Source organism: Drosophila innubila, assembly GCF_004354385.1.
Source record: "Drosophila innubila isolate TH190305 chromosome 3L unlocalized genomic scaffold, UK_Dinn_1.0 0_D_3L, whole genome shotgun sequence".
NCBI lineage: Eukaryota > Metazoa > Arthropoda > Insecta > Diptera > Drosophilidae > Drosophila > Drosophila innubila.
Genome location: NW_022995376.1, coordinates 16,880,719 through 16,900,886, shown reverse-complemented (window position 1 = coordinate 16,900,886; position 20,168 = coordinate 16,880,719). Strand labels below are relative to the sequence as shown.

General features: G+C 36.2%; 1 protein-coding gene across 1 annotated transcript; it reads left to right on the top strand.

The window, feature by feature from the left end:
• Positions 1–1,439: 1,439 nt before the first annotated feature.
• Positions 1,440–19,470, top strand: LOC117787671 (LIM/homeobox protein Awh). Its single transcript, XM_034626252.1, has 6 exons — positions 1,440–2,113; positions 16,218–16,399; positions 17,973–18,190; positions 18,693–18,926; positions 19,151–19,276; positions 19,367–19,470. The coding sequence occupies exons 1-6, from the start codon at positions 2,108–2,110 to the stop codon at positions 19,426–19,428; spliced, it is 828 nt and encodes a 275-aa protein (XP_034482143.1). The 5' UTR covers positions 1,440–2,107; the 3' UTR covers positions 19,429–19,470.
• Positions 19,471–20,168: the final 698 nt, after the last annotated feature.

Sequence of the window (20,168 nt, the reverse complement as noted above, 5' to 3'; positions counted from 1 at the left end):
AGCATAATATGCATATTAAAATAATGCTGAAACTGTTTGCAAAAGATAGTAAAGACCAGTAAGTGATTATAGCTTAATTTGTTTTATAGAATATAATAATATTGAATTTTTATGTTTGTTTATTACCAATGTTACTATTCGTATTATTATATAGCATATTTTTTATTGATTTCTTATAAAAATTAATTGAAAAAATAAAAAAATGACGGGAAATAAGATTACAAAATTGACTTATTTGTTGCAGATTTTAATTTTATGATTTTTAATCAAAATTTAAAAGTTTTCAGGTATTAGAACTTTGGGTTTGTTTTATTTCAAAATCCCTTTATATTTATTCAGAAATTCTTAATATTTTTCTAAAATAAAAATGGAAAAAAGTGGAAAATGATATAGTGCAAATATTCTTCATATAACTATGAAAAAAGTTTAATAGTGTAGTGTAAAAGTGTAATATACTGTGAAAATATTCCTAGTTAAATAATTAATTTTATAGCTCAACATTTAAATATTAATTTTTTAAATAAATAAATTTTATTTTTGTATATATGTACAAAATACATTCTATTGGTTTTCCTGACTTATCATTTGCATCTTTAAAATCAAGTATTGTATCATTTTGTAGCTGTATCAAATGTTCTTTAAATGTAATTGCTGAATCTTTAAGCTGAAATGTTAAATGGCTACTTGCTACTCCACTTCCGCCACATACTCGCTTATCGCATCTCTGGAGCGGTCTTAGCATGGTGGCATGCCAAATGCCGCCTCGTCAACCAAATGAAAATATGTTGAAAAACTGTCAACTTGCTGCTTTTGGACCGTCAAGCGGTTTGACCCCAAAAAAGTCAAGTGCGCCGCTGTCCGTTGTCGCAACGTATCCGCCGTATGCAACGCTCTACTCCGGCTTGACTCTGTTCCGCTCTGCTCTGTTCTGGTTGCTGGTTGTTGGTGGCAGTGAAGCGTGGGCAGCATACATAACCACCCACCCAATGGCACACAACCGCAGTGGCTCAAGTCAAAAGAGACTCGGCTCAAACGAGTTGGCTCAAATGCTTGGCACGCGCCGGCGCACTCAATTGGCCCATTGATGGTGGCAAGCAGGGAGAGAGAGAGATGCACAATGAATTCACTCAAAATGGGGGACGCTTATAAGAACTCGTTCCTCGCTTGTTAAGAGCGGGGCGTTGCCGTTCGAGCGCGACGCCATGGCAACCAATCACCACACAACCCCCGAGACAAGCTGAGCCAAAACCAGTTGAGCGGGTTTGCTTACGCTCATTTCAGCTGCTGGTGGTGGTGCGTATTCAATGTGTGTGTGTGTGTGTATTGGTGTTTGCTTTATGCTGCCTACCACTCTCGAAACCGGGTCGGTCGTCGTCAGCGTCGCCAGCGTCACATCCATGCTGATCCATGAGCTGAGTTTAGAGCGCCGGCAGTTTATGCAGTGGCCTCGTAGCTGTAACAACGTCGCTCGCCTCAACGCTCGCCTCAGCTGCCGCAGCTGCCTCGTTGTGCTGTTGTTGTTGTCGTTTCAATCGTCTCAACTCATCATCATCGCCGGCCAGAGAGCCGGAGACACCCAGAACTCTGTTCAAACCGGACTCCGTCTGGCGTCTGTTATCGCGCCACGCGTTTCGCGCCGTTTGATAAGCAGCCCGCTGCGAGTTTTTAGCGTCGGTGAAAAAACCCTCAAACAAATTAATTCAATAGTAATAATAACAAAAAAAAAAAAAATAAATAAATAAAAAACCAAAACCCAGTGAACAATTTCAGAATTTATGTGTGCTAATCAATAAAAGTGTTTCCGCAATATTATTTGCAAATTTTCACACGCCTATACGAGTGCGTAGATACCCACATTCATACTCATACTCACACTCATACTCTTGTATTCATATTCGCAATATCTTATGCAATTAATTTGCATGTATTTAGTGGCAGCTGTTGGACGCTTGACAAACTGATCCGTCAAGTCGTCAAAACAATTTGCATCGTCTAGCAACAAGTGATCTATCAATTAATAGATCCAGATCTATTGCCAAAAGCTGGCTGAAGAATTTTGTGCAAAAGACTTGGATTAAAAATCGCCAAAATTGTGGAGGCAATTAAAATGAAGGTAAGTTCAGTTTCAAGTGAGGGTTTCATCTTATTTGTTTATTTTAGTTAATTGCTAATCAAAGCCGAATAGTTATTTGAAAAATCTAAAAAAATGTTGAGAAATTAATATAAATTAGCCGAATCGTAACAGATCTGGGCACTGTATTCACGTAACAATCAATATATTAATATATATTTTTTTTTATCTTTCTAAAAGTGATTTTTTAAATTTTATATATAGTTAAACATAAAAGAAGTTAACTTCACAGTATTTTGCAAATAATTCTTAAAGAAAAAAGACTAATTTTTCAATTTAGTAGGCAAACTGCAATGTTATTTTATACTTGAATAAGAGAAACAAAATTAAATCAAATCAAAAAATTAATGTTAGTGTAAACTTAAACTGTGTGATGCATGATAAATTGAGAAGCCTAAGTGATTGCTTCAATAAGTTGATCTAATGAATTTGATTGTCATAAATAAATATGAAGTATGATTGTTGATAACAAATACAACAAAAAATTTTCAATGTATTTGGAAGGTAACTAATCCTGACGAATATAATAAATCTTGAAGAGAATTTAACGTAAATTGAGTTTCGTAAAAAATTAATAGTTATACTAAAATATTTTGGAGTGCATCGAAATGCTTTGTATATTCCTGAATTCAATTGGAAACCGTTGGAAATAACGTTTAATTCTTTTTTTTTTTGTTGGGCAACACCTACGCAGAGTTGAGGAAATGTTACTTTCCTTTATTTCTTTTTTAATTGATGCACATGTAAAACCTTTTCGGGGTGACCTACAAAACGTGCTGAATAGATATTGAACCAAAAACCCGCTGGGACGCAACAGGCGGCGTTAGTTTGTATAGTTTGTATGGGGGATAAGTTAGGGTATCGTATCGTATCTAAAACAATGCCCCTGGGGCAATTCAAAGCCATCAACTCTCTCGACAAACCGTACTAATAACTTTGGAAAACGATGAGTTTTCAAAACAGACGACAGGCCGGCAATCGGAGCCGCCGTTTGAGAGTCGGTGAATATTAAAAGCACACAAATCGCACCATGGGGGGGTGAAATTTGGTTGGGCTGTGGAATCGCATTTGTATACTGATTCAAATTTTTTTGAATATTCGTATACGAATTTGGATTGAATGACGACCATGTCAAGCCCACACATTGAAATTATGAATTTTAAGAGGAGGCCGGAGGCAGGAGACCGAAATCATTTTGTATTTGATGTAGAGCTGCATTGAAAAGGTTGAAACGGCAATCGGCAATGATAGGCGCGTTTATCATTAGTTAACGTTTTTAATTTCTAAATCTTTTCGGGGCATTTGCTCAAAAGTGTTCATTCAAAAATACAACTTTGAGCACAAACGTTTTGCTTTAATCGATTTTTAGCTCTCGAAGATTTGCTTTTGCTAAGGTATCGTTTTTTTCAGTGTTTTTTTTTTTTGATTGCCACCCGCTGAGATCATTGTGTGAACTCTGACGCAAGTGCTGAGCCACCCACAGGATTCAAGAGAATACAATGCTGTAAAATGTTAAATATTGGACATTCGACAGCAATGAGTTGGCTCTTTGAGATACAGATACACTACAAAGATACGTTGAGCAGATACATGTTGCATGATTTATGCTTCATGGTTTCTACATATTTTGTTTTTTTTTTTTTTTATTTTTCATGGCATTATCCATAAACATAATTTTCATTACCATAGCAAATTAGACAAGGTGCTGACGCTTATTGGACCGCACATAAAAGGCCAAAATCTGTTATAAATTTCAACAATTTTTTGGGGGCGAACTTGGCTTTTATAATTGATCTCTAGGCCCACGTAAAGCCAATTCTATAGATGATCGCATGTGGCTAACTCTTAACTCTTTACTCTATGCTCTACTGGCGGACCTTTAATAACTGTCAATATGCACAGCGGGAGATCTTAGGAAAAATGCCGCAGCAGCGCGACTTCAAATCAAATGTCAACAGTTCTAAACCGCAACTAAACAACAATAGAGTCAGGCTTAATTCCCTATATATTTTAAAATTTTTTTGTGTCGTATTTCTACTTGACATCATCGATCTTGAACCGCCCCAGTTGTAGATCCCCTTCCCGACCCACAAAATCTTGTGCCCAGAGCTATGACGCCACAAAGCGCAGCTTATGAATATTCATGAATATTCAACGAATGTTTCGTCGTTTTATTTTCGACTGAGAAAGAGGCAAAGGAAAGGCATAAATACTGAAACTCTCAAATGTCGAATGTCTGCAAAGCAACTATAAAATATACATATTTCAATAAACGATTTTTCATTAATAATTCACTAGGATATTTACAAAAAATAGAAACCCAAACTGAAAAGCTGTTGACGCCTCCAAAAAAATAAAAAAAAAACCACATAAGCAAAGCGGCATGTTTTTTTAATTGAGAACTATGCGATAAGTTATTATTAGCTGGACATGTGAATGATCATGAGTTGAGCTTAGAGTTTAACAATTTGTCTTCAATATGCTTAATATGTCACTTCAGGCATAATGCTTGTAATTTCTTAATTAACTGAGAATGAAGCTGGGAATAAGAAAAAAATATACTAAATTTATACAGAGATGAACTTCATATATTTAAAAAAAAACGAGTTCAGTAATTTAAAAATAAAATTGAATTTTAACGAAGTTTTGTAACTTTGAATTGTAAACTTTTCGTTTTCAATGTGGAGAAAATTTTATTATAGTATTTAATGAAATTTATTTTTTATTTTGTAGGGAATTAATTTTCGAAATAGTCTCACAAAGGAATTACATTTATTTTTCAATTTTTAAGGTACTGTGTTCAAAAAATTCAAGAGTTTTATTTAAAAACATTAAATAGAAATCAATGGAGTATTAATATGTGTGTTAAAAATTTGAAATATTAACATTGATAATAAAATGTTATACTGAAAGAAGATTGTACCAAGAATATATAAATTCAATAATTTTGCCTTTGAATGTCATTCTTTATCGCCTTAGGAATTATATGCTTATTATTGCATGTCTTTAACACACACAAAAGGTGCATTTTGTAAGCAGATCTTTAGTTGTTAAATCCCACACAAGGTGCAACAGAAGAACGCGTGCCAGTTGCAACTCGCTCAAATGACATCTTGGCCAGGCCAAAAAGCAGCTGCTTGACCAAGTCGGTTGATGGGTCACTGCATTGCCCACAGATTTAAAGGCAATGTAATTGGATTTTTGGCAATGGACAAGAGCCACATCTAATGCCTAATTGAAAACTGCGGCGTGGCGTGACAATGCTGACAAGAAGTCGACGCCTGTGCAGCGAACAAAGGCAATAGAGAATCGAGAATGCAAGAGAGAGTGTCTCAAAATGCATCTTGACTTGAGCCAATTGCCCAGATCAGGCACAAAAGACAAACAAATATCACACCTTTGTTTATGCGCCCAGAACAAAACTGCAAACTAAACGAAGACAAAAGGCCAAGTCGAGTGGTCAGCTTGAAGTTGAATTGTTGGTCCTTCTCTGTGTTGCGCATGCGCCTCTTGTAATTTGTATTGGTAGCTCTTCTCTGCCCTTCCCAGTCCCTCTGGGGAGAAACGTGTCAAAGTCACAGCAGCATTTTTAGCAGGTAAATGTGAAAATTCCCAAAATGAAAATCAAATGCAGACGCCAGCCGGCAGAAGGCAAAAGGCAAAACTCAAACCGGCAACTGGAAACTGGCAACCGCACAAAAGAAATCGTATCGTATTGAAGTGTATGAAGTGTAGTCTTGAGGTCTCTGTGGCATTGTTCGTCGAGTGCATCCGCAAAATAGTCCTTAAAGGACGCTTAGTTGGCTTACAAATGATGCATGGACCCAAAAGGGGCTCGTACTCGTGCAGCGGCAAATGAAATTGTAAAATGCCACAAATCATTGTAACTTCTATCTGTATCTTGTCGCCCTGTCAATGGTACTCGAAAAGAATAACGCAGGGACAGAGCGGGAGAAAGGGAAACCCGCCCCTAAATCATTGCACAGCCTGCATAAACCATATAGCCATATATATATATATATATACTCAGCCCCTGACCCCGAGCCTGCCCCTCTCCCTTCTGCTGTCTAACAATCCGTAACGACAAACCATTCGATTTTATTTTACATTTTCCACAAACTTTCATCGTTTGGCTAAATAAATGTTTGCCTCTTGTCTTTTTATTGTCGATTTGGTCATTAGTTTTCCACTCGCAATTTTCCCTTTTCCCTCTTTCTATCCATTTGTGTATGTGTATGAGAAAATATTGTTATTTAATTGTTTGTCAATTGGCAAAAGCTTTTAGAGCTCTTAGACAAATGTTAGTGCTAGACTTTAGCTTATCTTTGTAGCAGAAATCTAGCACAGTAGCCAGATGAGAGATTTAACTTGGAATTTAGTTTTGAAGAAATACCGACAAAATATTTCAAAGTCGTTTTAGTCAGATTCTAAATAAATTAAGCATGCGGAGCAGCAACATAAATTTGCATGAACTGAACTGAACTTCAAACTTGATTTATTGTTTAAACATAAACATAGAAGAAACAAATTTGCATTCACAATAAAAAGACGCGCTTTTTGTGTGCCACACGAGCGGGCCAACAACAACAACAACAACAACAACAAAACGACAATAACCGATAGCAAATATTAAAAAAAAAATATTATTATTAATTTATGCAAAATGCAGATTTAACTAATTAATTGTAGTCAATGCTCAATAAAAAATATTCAACTTTACACAATGCAAATCGTAAAAGCTGTAAAAAAAAGACAGTCGCAGTCGGCGTCGTCTTACTATAGAAATTTAATGTGGCTTTGACATGTTGACCAAAAGACAAAAGCATTCAGATTCAGCACTCCACTCGACTCGACTCGCCTCATCTTAACTCGAATTTTATGATGAATGCCTTAAAAATTCGTTGACCATAAACAACAATATTATATTATGTGCACGAACCGGAAAGCTGAGCTACCCGAAGCTAGTGTACACTTACCTTTAAGGAGATTAAATTTGCATAGGTATGAAAGATAGGCTTTGAGATGCAATTCATTCGCAAAGATTAAGGACAAAGATAAGATTATTAATGCAAAACCATGTATAAAAAGCAATATTATTTTTGGAGTGACCTGTGTAATGTTTAAGAACGAGAGACACAGGAGAAATCAAGAAATAAAAATATACAATATTTTAATTAGCTTGCCAAAAGATACAATGCCATAATAACCTAACTACCTTCACAATTTACATTTATTTAAAAAGAGATTATCTCGTCACATACAAACTGCATGTTGTAGCTAAGCGAACCGTCGCAAAGGCTTTGAGCAGGGTGTTATAAGTAGGAATATACAATAAGAAATACGCGTGTCGAAATTGTTAGATACTTTGCGCCGATTTATAAGCAATTTATTGGCGAATGTGCTGGCTGACAGATCAGCATCATCGGGCTTATACCGGTCTCCGTTGCAGACTATTAACTCTCTTCTCCTCTACCTTCTACACTCTTTCTCTATCTAATTCGTTCTCTTCTCACTCAGCTGACGTTGTTTGCACAACTGTTGTTTGGAGTTTAAGCGTAAAAAAAGTAAATAAGTAATGAGAAACAATAAAAAATGGCACTTAAAATGTTTGACATAGAGCTGAGTTTATTATTTAGCTTGTCAGAAGAAAGAGAGTTAAAGAGCGAGATTCAGATATTAAATATTAATTATAATGCAATTATGAAAAATATTATACAGACATTAACTTTAGTTAAAAAATGTAAATTCAAATAAATTAAATCGATAAATCTTGAATAACTATAAATAGTAAATATTAATTACTCATTTAAAATCAATCTCGGGAAGCTTTTAGCTGCGTTGAAAAAAAAGTAAAACATAAACATCAAATGTTGTTTTGCTTATCAGTTTATAAGCTTAGTTCTTTTTTTTTTTTTTGGGAACACGCAACGGCAGCTGCCGCAAATGATCAAAACAAGTTCCAGAATCTGAATCTGTTCGCGAGCAACACTAAAAAAATAGGGCTACTTTAAAAGGGGCTAAGCAACATTGAAACATAGACATGGTCAAATCGAATACCAATTTTCTGTTTGCCACCGCGTGTCCATTTCAACTTATCTAGAGTGGTAAAGGGGGGGAACTGGCAAAGGGGAACTCACGGAATGTCGTTGAGCGTCGAACGCTTTGAAATTTAATATGAAAACGTTGTCTATGCAAATGAATATTGCCACCTGTTTATGTTTATGGTCAATGGAAATGGCAGCATGTCCAGCAGCCCAAAAATAAAAACGGTATTGGCTGCAACTCATCCGATACTATCCACTCCAAAAATCCCATACGATCCGAACAGATCCGAACGATCTATCAAGTGGATGCTTTTTTTTTGGCTTTTTTTTTTTGGATGTGAGTGTGGATAATCTTGGTGGGAAAAACGTGAGAACGATCTTGTATGCAAATCACTTTCAGACTTTTGGAGCAACGTTTCTCCCCCCTGCTCCCGTGCTCATCGTAGTCCAATAAAATATACGAAAACTAAAACGAAGAAAGTATTAAAATGAAATTTATTTCGTATGGGGCGAGCCACAGTTATAATAAAACGCGTCTGGGAGCACACACAAAGCCCAATGTTTGCCAACAACAAAAATAACAACAACAACAATAGTAACAACAACAACAACATTGCTTATAGCGGCTGTAAAACACAAGACAGTCAACGATCTTTCGGATACCCAATTGCCAGTTTCCCAGTGCTCTCAGTTCTCAGTTCTCAGTTCCCAGTTCCCATTTACCTTGTTCCAATCCAATCCACACACAGAACAAAGATCGTTGCAAGATCTCGAGATGATGCTTGGAATTGAGTTGAGTTGAGTTGAGTTTTGTGTTTTGTAGTGTAATAAAGTGCGACATTTTAAGTCGTCGGCTGATCGCGGTAATAACTTGTCAACACCGGCCCCAACAATATAACCATTAAAAACAAATGTGTGAGGCGACCTGGCCAGGCCAACAGAGTCTTCGTCATACGACAGAACCCCAAAACAGTTTATATATCAGTATATATACATTGATATACATATAAATATTCAAATTCTTTTGGCATTTTAATTATATTTGTATATTTATTGTGCACAGAAACAAAAAAAGAAATAAATAACACTTGTTGAGCATAACAAAACCCATCATATTATTTCAGTCGCTGTTTCTTTGTTGTTGATTTTATAAGCCAAGTTTAGTGTTTGGCAAGGAAATGGCAGGAAAATGCATGTAACATGCAATTGCAGCAATTGGAGGCCAACTATTTAGCGGGGCACAACGGACAAACACATCTTCAACTGGCAGCTGAAGCTCTAAAATGTCTTTGCCGCTCTTTTTTTTGTTTTTTGTGGCTATAAAAACGTTGGCAGCTCGCTGGGCCTATTGGCCGTAAAATATTTTACGATGTTACGCCAACAAAAGCAACGTCCAGCTAATCCGCCATGTGCGTGCTGTCCTCCACACACACTCTCTCTCTCTCTCTCACTCTGTCTCTGTCTCTATCAGCCCTCTGCCTCTTCCTCCCTGCCACTCTGCCTCCCCTCTGAATGGGTTGCCATCATAATATTTGCCTAGGCCAAAAGCGCGTTCGTCTGTGTCCAAAAAGCCGCAACTGAAACCTGCCAACGGCAGTTCATGTCAGCAACTGTAAATGTATCTATATCTATGTATCTGTAGCTGTATACATATATGTGTGATGTGTGAATATGTTGTGAAAATTGAATGGCATATGCACATTTTGTCGCCAGTGATAAAATTTAATAACGCTGATAAATTTAGCAAAAACATGTTGGGCCATTGACATAAAGCGGTAATTAAGTTTGCTGACTCGCAGCAGGACAACGTCAACGATTCGACTCGACGTGTTGCAACGTGTTGCAAACTCTGTTTGCGGATGCAAATACAGTGAAAACTGCGTAAAGAGAACAAACGACACAAAGAAAGGTCTGCACCCAAGACCCACCAAACTAAATTGAGCAATAAAAATTGTAAAGAACATTTATGTACTCTCAAGATTTACTTTTTACGTCAATTAACATTATTGTAGTTCTTATTATATTTAACTTATTATTCATCTATCAATTAATAAATTATTTTTCAAAATTATACTACTTTTACTCAATACATTTATTTTTAAATGTTCTACATATTGTGATAAGGCCTTACCTTTATTATATTGAACAAATTTGTAAGGGTTATTTTTGGTAAGACTTTTTATTATTAAATTACCATTTATCAATTAAATTTATACTGTTTTTAGTCACAAAGTGGAATTTTAATTGCACGCTTAAAAGTATTTTTTATGTTCATTTCGTTCACAAATTTAATCATTATAATCCAATTCTTAATTTGTTTTTCTTAAACAACTTCTACTTCATCCTTTGCACTGCTTTCGCTAGCGCTTTTAGTCAGCATTCACTGTATTCCCATAGAAAAGCTTTCGCTTTTTCGATTCGTTGCTTTTCTGTTCTGTTTTCTGTTGTGTTATAGCGGCCATTAATTTGATTGGATCAATGGATGCGACAACAGCTTCAGCTCTATAGCTATAGACACAGACAATGGGACACAGAGTAGGAGTTGCTCTGTCGTGAAATATTTGTAAACATTTAACCAATTTATGGTGCATGAGAGTACGAGTATTGTATACTAAAATATACATATCTATATATGTTAATATGTATGTGTGTATCTGTGTGGGCGCATCGCTCGTTTTCATTCATAAAGAGTGTCATTAAATAACAATCAGCTACGACGCTGATCTTAACGCCAAACAAACACCGACGTGTAAATTGCTATAATATTTTTAAATATTTTTAAACACAGTATCCCACGCAATGAATATCGAATTCAGCAACAACAAAACAACAACAACAATAAACCAGAACAAAAAGGTAGCTCTAATTAAATGACGAGCTGCCATTTTCGAAAGTCTTTAAAAAAGAAACAGAAAATATATATTTATTCGTTGTGATTTATAAGTCAAACGACAACTCTTTATTGTAAAATATATTATATTGTAAATAATGTTTTGGAACAACCTTCATTGTTAACTGGCGCTTAGACTTGCATTTGTTGTTATTTTTATTACAACAAATATTATTATTAAGTATTATTATTACTGTTGATGTCAAGTTTAAAAGCGCCTTAAATGGAGCCCAAAATGCCCAAAGGCCTTAAGAAAACATTCGCCAAACTGTCGTAGCGACAAGTAGTTGAACAAAAGATAATACACATACATACAATATTTATATATATTTATATATAGTTCGATTTATTGTAGATATTTTTTATATTGTTGCTGGGCGGCTTTTGTCATGGAGCCTGCAACATTCTCACGCTGTTTACATTTGTTGATTTTCATTATTTGGATTGCCGAGCATTTGTCCCTCAGCTAAAGAGTCAAAAGATGACAAGTCACCAGCGATTCAAAAGTGTCTCTACCAAGGGCTTTTGTCTCTTTTGAGACCATCAATCGATCGAGTCGAAGGAGACGAAGATTCGAATTCGAATTGAAACTGCTCCCATTGATGATCGCTCAATTTGCGCAATGACGTGAAAATTGTCTGTGAATCGTTTTTTAGGTAATCGATCTTCTGGGCGTGCAGCAGCCACTGAAGATGATATAGTTCTTTTTTCCTAGGGTTTTCCATTGTCCGCCACAGCGGCTACTGTTGAAAGTCAGAGTTAAAAAGGGAGATCAATGGCTAAGTTGATCAATTGATTAGTTTCATGCAACTTGTTCACATTCAAATTCCTGGGCTTGACTTTAACATATACATATATATATATATATACGTATATATACGTATCACACCTCTCTATAGACAGCTTGTTTCTTGTGGTGTTATCAACTGTCAGATCCCCTCCCTATGGGGCATTAAATGGCAGCTTGTAAATTTTATTGCATACTCTTCAGCGTCTTTCTGCCTGTTTCTCTGTCTTTCTTTGCTTCTTTTATAGTTCTTGCTGGCCTTTTGTATCGCTCTTTGCGTTTTATATTGCGTCCCAGGTTGTTATTTATGACATTTGAGCAAAAGTTGCAAGGTGCAAGTTTTGTTTATGGAATTTTTATGATAGCATAGACAGCGATCTTAAGAAATGGCGACCCATTGCTTATATAACACTTGAGAGTTTTCTAGTAAAACTACAATATAAATTATAGTAATATAAATGTATATTTATATAGATATTACTTGCCTTTTCTAGTTGCCAATACTCCAAAAAGGCAAATCCACAGTAAACTGGGTTAGTCTGTGTGTCAGTTTAAATTTTTGTTATCATTGAATCTGAAAGGCCATAAAATTTGTTAATAATTTGTTTTTTTTATCCCATCATTACCATCATTATATACAGATCTTTAAACTTTTTATCTGACATTTTAGCATTTTATCCGAAAGTATTAGCATGATTTAGCTATTTAAAGAGATGTTATCAATATGAATTTAATAAAGATGTGGTAATAAGTGAAGAGAAAACTGCCCAATGATTGGTTTTAAATGAAAATAAAAATATTAATTATATTGTACAATATATTATGATTTCAGATCTTTTGAATCTAATAGTATGAATTAACTTTTTGAGTGCCTTTTTAAATGCTAGCTAAGTATTTAGAGTGAAAGTCTATTAATTCATAGCTAAATTATTAATATATGTATAGTAAATTATATTAATTGAAATCAACTAAGTGAATCTATGTAAGTGATAGCTAAATAGTTAGCACTTTAACAGAGGCCTTTTAATATTCAAAAGCCTGTTGAGATTTATGCAATTCAGGGAGAAAACCTCAGCATTCATGAGTAAATTACAGTCAAATGACATGCTCGCCAAAATGCCACTTCGGCTTGTCCTCTGACAACAGACATATTTTCAGAAGTGGGCATAGACATGACAACAATAACAACATCAGCAGCAGCAGCAGCAGCAACAACAGCAGCAGCAACAACAACAGCGTTAAATGCATATATGAAGTACAGACCGCCAGTCAAGTCAAAGTCTGGCCTTCGATGTGTTAGTGCGTGTGTGTGTGTGTGTATTAGTGATAGTGTTAGTGTCTGTGTCATAACGGGCGTCGGGAAAACAAATTGCCAAAAACACCCCGAACTGGGAGTGCAGGCAGCTTCTGGGTTTTTGGCTCGCTGGTCGAGCAATCTGAAAAGTTAAACGAAAGTGACAGGCTGGCAGTCAGGCAGGCAGGCAGTCAGTCTGAGGATAGGGGAGAAGGGGCACGCAGTCAACGCGCAGGCTCGTTGTGGTTGTGGCAGGAGCAGTGGGTAGCATACGGAAGGACAGGGAAGGGGGAAGGAGGCACACGGGGAGGGCGCGATTAAACGTGTCACACAAGCGACGCGGTTGAAAAGTTAAATGGCAGCGGGAAACGCAACAGCAGAGGCAACAAAAATGAGCAGCAACCATCATGTTAGCATGTAGTTATAACTACACAGATACATGCGTGAGATACGTGAGTGTATCTGTGAGATACACTCGGCTACATGTTGCTCGTGTATGCTTGTGTGTTTTGATGGTGGCCATATTGCATTTTTGGCTATTTCATTTCAATTCCAAAGGCATTTCCCAGGCATAAAACCTACCCTAAGACCCCCCCCCCCCATCCCCCTCCTATCACTCCCCTATACTGTATACCTTCTGTGGTATCTGTGCGAGTGTCTCATAGTTGCCAGCTTGTATCTACAAATTGTCATGAATAATTTGTGAATATGTGTATGAGTATTTGCTGTTGTTGTTGTAGCTGTTATTGTTGTTGCTACTCTTGCTGCTGTTTTTCCCCAACTGCCTCACATATTTGTTTAGTTTTAGGAGTACCCTCTAGATATATTTTATTGTTTTATTAATTGGTATAGTCGCTTCACAGGCACAGACACCCTTTGATCTTGTGCCGCTCCTGCGGCCTAGTCACGGCCGACTTTTTGTTTAAATATGTATTTATTTTTGTATTATGTGTATTTGCTGGTGTTGTTACTATTGTTGTTGTCGTTGTTAATGTCTCGCGCTATTTATATTTATTTTGTGTGTATTTTGTCAACGGCAACGTATTTTTATTTTTTTTGTCCGGCAGCGAAATTTGTCAGCCAAGTTAATAACAAGTTGTCAGCTTCAGTTGCTGCTGCTGCTGTTGCAAAAACTTTACACGACAATCAGTTGTAGCAACAATTGTTTTGCTACAGCAGCAACACCAACAACAACAACAACAACTCATCGCCAACGCCAGCAATTAATTTGTAAAAACGGTAAATTTATTTTCACTGTCGCTTTGATTAATGGAAAAACAATTTTGAAGTCGTCGCCGTCGACTTTGCGGTTTGTTTTGGTTTTTGTTTTTATTTTTTCTGTTGACAATTTTTTTTTGTTTATTTTTATATTAATGAATTGAAATTATGCAAAACGCTAGCCATTAATTAAATAGCTTAAAGCCCTGCACCGAAATGTCGAACTGAACCAGAGAAATTGAAATGTTTTAAAGCATATAGAATACAAAGAAAAGTCTCAATTGAGACAAAAACTGCAAACAATTTGCATTTGTATTGAGTATAATAAATTGAAAGAATTAAGAGTTGAGACAGTTAAATAGCCCATATTGTTCTTCAAAGATATTAAGAAGAAAGATTGAGTACTTCCTTTAAAAACTAAAAAGACAGATATTATATCTGTTCACAGCAAATGTCAACAGAATTGTTAAGCTTATAAGACAACAAAAGAATTAATTGAATAAGTTTTTGTATAATATTTGATATCTTTAAATCAGAGATCAATAGAAAATAGTTCAATCAAAACTATAAAAGTTGAAAAATTGCAATAAAATACAATCTATCTGCATAATCACTAAAGCTGCAGAACTTTTAAAGAAAACAAGTCTTGAAATACAAAATGATATAATGCAATGAGATAGAGCAGCATCTGCATAATAAAAAATATTCTATGTACAGAAAACGAGTCAAAGTTTTAATATATTAAGAATTAAAAACTACAGAAGATATTTTTAATTTCTTAATATATAGTATTTTAATTTACTTAGATACACATTAAATGATAAATTGCATTCATTGGTTAAATTAATTGATCTAAGTGTAATTTAGTTAATTTCGTTATTTATCAATAATTCATTTAATTAAAAATAATGTAGCTGTTTTGATATTCTTTGATATATGGCGTGAACACAGAAAATCCATTTAAAAACATAAACAATATTCAAGTATTTATCGAATTTATCGATTCCGAAGAGTACGCGTATATTAAATGTGATAAAAATTTGTTTAAGACACTTTAAAAACAGCGTAACATGCAGTCGCAATGAATATTTATAAGTCGAACGATCGATGGTCCATAAATTAGATGAATCAATCTTGGCGAAAATTTTCAAATACTGCTACTCAAAACGGTGATTGTGATACGGTGACTGTGAATGTGGAGTCGCGATTAGTGAAACAGCAGCTTAACTGAAATGGTAACAATTAGCATAACATTTTCAAATTTATGATTTGAATTTATAAAAACAATAGAAACTCGTCTGCGTCTATAGCCGATGGCGTTTCCTAGTGTTATTTTTCTTATTTGTTGCTTTATTTTTTTTTTGGAATTTTAATATACATTAATAAGCTAAATGTTGCAGCGAAGAAATAAAACAGAAGCCGACGGCACATTCGATAGATTTATTGAGCGATTTCAGTTGAAAGCATAACAAAAGATCCCAAAACCAGGCGCTACGATTAGAGTAAAGATCAGTGTTCCAAAACCGCGACGATCCGGTTCGGCTTTGAGCTGACATCAAACGAGAAAAGAAGCAAATAAATTTTGCTTTTTTTGAATGTTTTTGTTTTTTTTTTTGGGTTTTGTGTAAAACAATTTGCATTTGTTGCTAGAGAAGAACTGCTAGAGTGCAGTGATCTTTAAAAGGAATATACACATGTTGATTTAGATAATTTATGCTTCTATCTATGGTTGAAATATTTATTAAACTATTTATATTTTTATCTTTAGAAATAGAAATACGCATAGATTCATTCACATTGATACAGATACAATATTCAGTTGGATAATTTATTAACCATTTCTTCATTTACAGACTGAGCTGCGTTCCTGCGCAGCGTGCGGCGAACCAATCTCGGATCGATTTTTCCTCGAGGTTGGCGGCTGCTCGTGGCACGCCCATTGCCTCAGATGTTGCATGTGCATGTGTCCGCTGGATCGCCAACAGTCGTGCTTCATTCGGGAACGTCAGGTCTACTGCAAGGCCGATTACAGCAAGTGAGTATCGATTTAATAAATACAAATACGAAACTACAACAATTTGCCAACTGCTTTTTGAAATCAGATTTTAAAATCATCTAAACAAGATTGGTGCCTAACTTTAATGGTCGTTTTTATAGTCAACAGGTGGCAGGTTTTTAGCATATATTTTATATACCTTTATTATTGTCAATTCGGCATTCATTTAATACTTTATTGGATACTTTCTCGGCGTTTGTTCCCATGTCGAAATCGATGCGATCATTGTAGGATTTTCATTTCATTTTCCAAGTCTTTTCTTTATTTTTGTTGTGTTAGCATGTGTGCGAGTGTGTGTGCACAAGTGTTTTCAAGTTATTTTCCCACACAACCGGCGAGTACATGATAAAGTCTAAGGTTAATTGTAACAATTCGACAACGTTGCGACTTAATCCCTAAGATAAACACCCCAGTAGAAAGATGCAACCAAAACGTTACGAAAGCGACTTTCAGATACAGCCTTTAAATGCAAGTTGCAAGCAAAGTATCTTACAGATGCACACACATACAGACACAGATACAACTATAGATACTCGTTGCTGTCGCTTGTGCTGTCCACACAGGCGGAAAACGGTGTCGACGGCGAACGAAATGAAAATAAACAAACAAACGCGCCGTGAGATGCTGTAAAAATATTTATTTTTCAAGTTAAGAATTTTAAGTGTGCATTGGGCGCTGGGCCAAGGGGCCTTTGGAGTCAAACGTGTAGATGGAGACATCATCATCATCATTATCATCATGATGGTCGTCAGATATCCAGAGAGTGAGAGGTCTCGAGGTCCAGTCATCCCTCCCATATGAACCAACCGACCCGTACATTGTTGTGCTTGTAAAAATAAGCTTAAAAGCTAACAATAAGCTGCCAAAGTTGCCAACTCATTTGGAAAAACGCAACAGCAGCAGCAGCAGCGAGAGCAACAACTTCCGCTTAGACAACGTAAACTGAAAACGCTATAAAAACGCGTGACGCTAGGAAAACGCGTGAAACACGAGCTAAAAAATTTCTGAAGGAGCTAAGATTATTATCAAGAACTTTGCTTTTTTATCAAACATTTACTACAATACTATAATAATTTAAATGTTTCTGATTCTTAACTGACACCTCCTTACATTATTTTTTTATCATTGTCAAATAAATCATTATAACGCTAGAAACACGCTAGCGAAACGCGAGCTATTAAATGACTTGTCGAGTTTCAAATCTTTACTAGCACCCGTTTTTATTATAAACATTTACTGCAACAAATAAAATAAACTCTAGTGAAAGACGAGCTGCATAACATAATTTTAAATGTTTCCGATTCTTAGCTTGCACCTCGTTACTTTATTTATCATTATCCAACAAATCATTAAAAACGCTAGCGAAACGCGAGCTTTTAAATGACTCGTTTTTATATCTCGAAAACGCTAGCGAAACGCGAGCTTTTAAATAATTATTATTGAGCTTCGTAACATAACTGGCAACTTGTTCCTTTAACAATCATTAAGTCTTATATAAATCACTAAGCATTAACAGCAATTTCCGTTCTGGTTTTTTTTCTCCTTTTTGCAGAAATTTCGGCGCCAAGTGCTCGAAATGCTGTCGCGGCATCTCCGCCTCGGATTGGGTGCGACGAGCGCGCGATTTGGTATTTCATTTGGCCTGCTTTGCCTGCGATCAATGTGGACGCCAGTTGTCCACTGGCGAACAGTTTGCGCTCATGGATGACCGTGTGCTTTGCAAGGCTCATTATCTGGAAACGGTCGAGGGTGGCACCACATCAAGTGACGGTAAGCGTAACCAAAAGAAAACTAAACGACAACGACAACAACTTGTGGCAAGAACATGTGGCACGCTTCAGTTGCAAGCGAATCGACGTGGCAATTTGGAACGCTTGGCCAGAAGTTAAGCGCCAGGCAGTCGCCATCGACCAGGTCGACAATTGGGGCTCCTGGACTGATGAAATCGTGTCATAACTGAGGCACAACAAGTCAAAAGCCAGACGACGTGATCGGCTTGAGAATGTCGTTGGAGTTGTTGCAGTTGTTGTTGTAGATGTTAGCCCTTTTGTGTAGCAGACCACCAAGAAGCTTGGGCCATAAAGCAACACGGCTATAAACTATAAACACTTTTGACATTTTCAATTTGGTCCACTGTCAAAATGCTTTTAGGCCCAGGCTTAGAGGCACGTTCTCTGTACACTGTAAAGAAAAAAAGAAGCATTGAGTAATAACACCATTCTTTACCCCTCTTCCCTCTTCCCTCTGCCCTCGGCTCTTGTGTATCCCTTAGATGGCTGTGATGGTGATGGTTATCACAAGAGTAAAACGAAACGCGTACGCACCACCTTCACCGAGGAGCAATTGCAAGTGTTGCAGGCCAACTTTCAGATTGACAGTAATCCGGATGGCCAGGATTTGGAGCGTATTGCCTCAGTAACTGGTCTGAGCAAGCGTGTGACGCAAGTTTGGTTTCAGAATTCGCGTGCGCGTCAAAAAAAACACATACATGCTGGTAAGAATAAAAGTAAGTAGTGGATTAGTGCAGCATGCCCCCCACCCGTAAAAATGTAGCCAAAGTAGTAGACTTAACTATTTTTAGTACAATTACATGTATATCTGTATATCTGTAGCTCAGTTTTATAGCCTTTAAGAGTCACCAGTCTTATTTCTCCATACCATACGACGATGCTAATCAAAGTATTTCGATTTTTCTGTTCTTGTTTTTTGACAAACGATTTCTGATTGCAGTACGCGAACCGGAAGGAAGCTCATTTGCGCGTCATATTAACCTGCAGTTAACGTATTCATTTCAGAATAACGCACAGAATCCCATGCATATGAATGGCACCAAAGGGGCTCTATATCCAGCGCATGGTAAGAGCTTTTTAATCTAACTTCAATTCAAATACCAAACTAATTAAAGACTCTCTTCTCTTGTAATTTTATTTTGGGTTTCCCCTCTAGAATCCTCAATGGATGAGCTGTCGCAGGACTCGAGTGTCCACTGCATGCCCAGCGAGGTGTGACTGGAGCAATCCTCGCCAGCGCGTGCTCATCGCTAATGATCATTATTGCAATAATCATGATGATCGACACTGGCGATGTTAGTTAATGACATTGGCAGCTCAATGCTAAGAGCAAAATGAAAACACGTCCTTTCCTAGTCAAAATTTTATGTAAAGCGTCGCCGCGGACAGCAAACGCTCATATGAAATTAAAAAAAAAAAAACTACAAAAAAATATACTAGATACACAAACACATTCACATAAAAAAACACACACACATGCATAGAAAAAGTCGTTAAAGAATTACGAGTATTTAAAATATAATCAAAGTCCATCAATGAAAGCAGTTTGTCCAACAGCTGCTGCTTTGAGCATCGGCAAACGAGCCCAGTTCAACACACACACACACACACACACACATACACATACTCACAAATATAGACATCTCAGCATACATTCCTGCATAGCCTATAAACCTAAGCATAGTTTAGTTAATTTAATTTAAATGAAATTTAAATTTAATTTAGTTTAATGTCTAATTGTTAAGTGTTTTGCTGCTATCTCTTTTCAATTTTATCTATCTAACTCACTCTTTAGTTGATAACGATTTGATAACAATTATAATCTGCAGCTGCTTGCCAAGGCTTTTGTAAAATATTTATACTTATTGTATATGCCTATACTCGTATCATGAGAAATGTTGTTATTGTTTATTTTCTTGTTTTTTAAATGTATAAAAGAAATACCTATATATGATATA

Coding starts and splice junctions, on each gene's coding strand:
- LOC117787671 (XM_034626252.1), top strand. Junction 18,927..19,150: donor ACATGCTGGTAAGAATAAAA/GTAAGTAGTGGA, acceptor TTCTGATTGCAG/TACGCGAACCGGAAGGAAGC. Junction 19,277..19,366: donor GGCTCTATATCCAGCGCATG/GTAAGAGCTTTT, acceptor TTTCCCCTCTAG/AATCCTCAATGGATGAGCTG.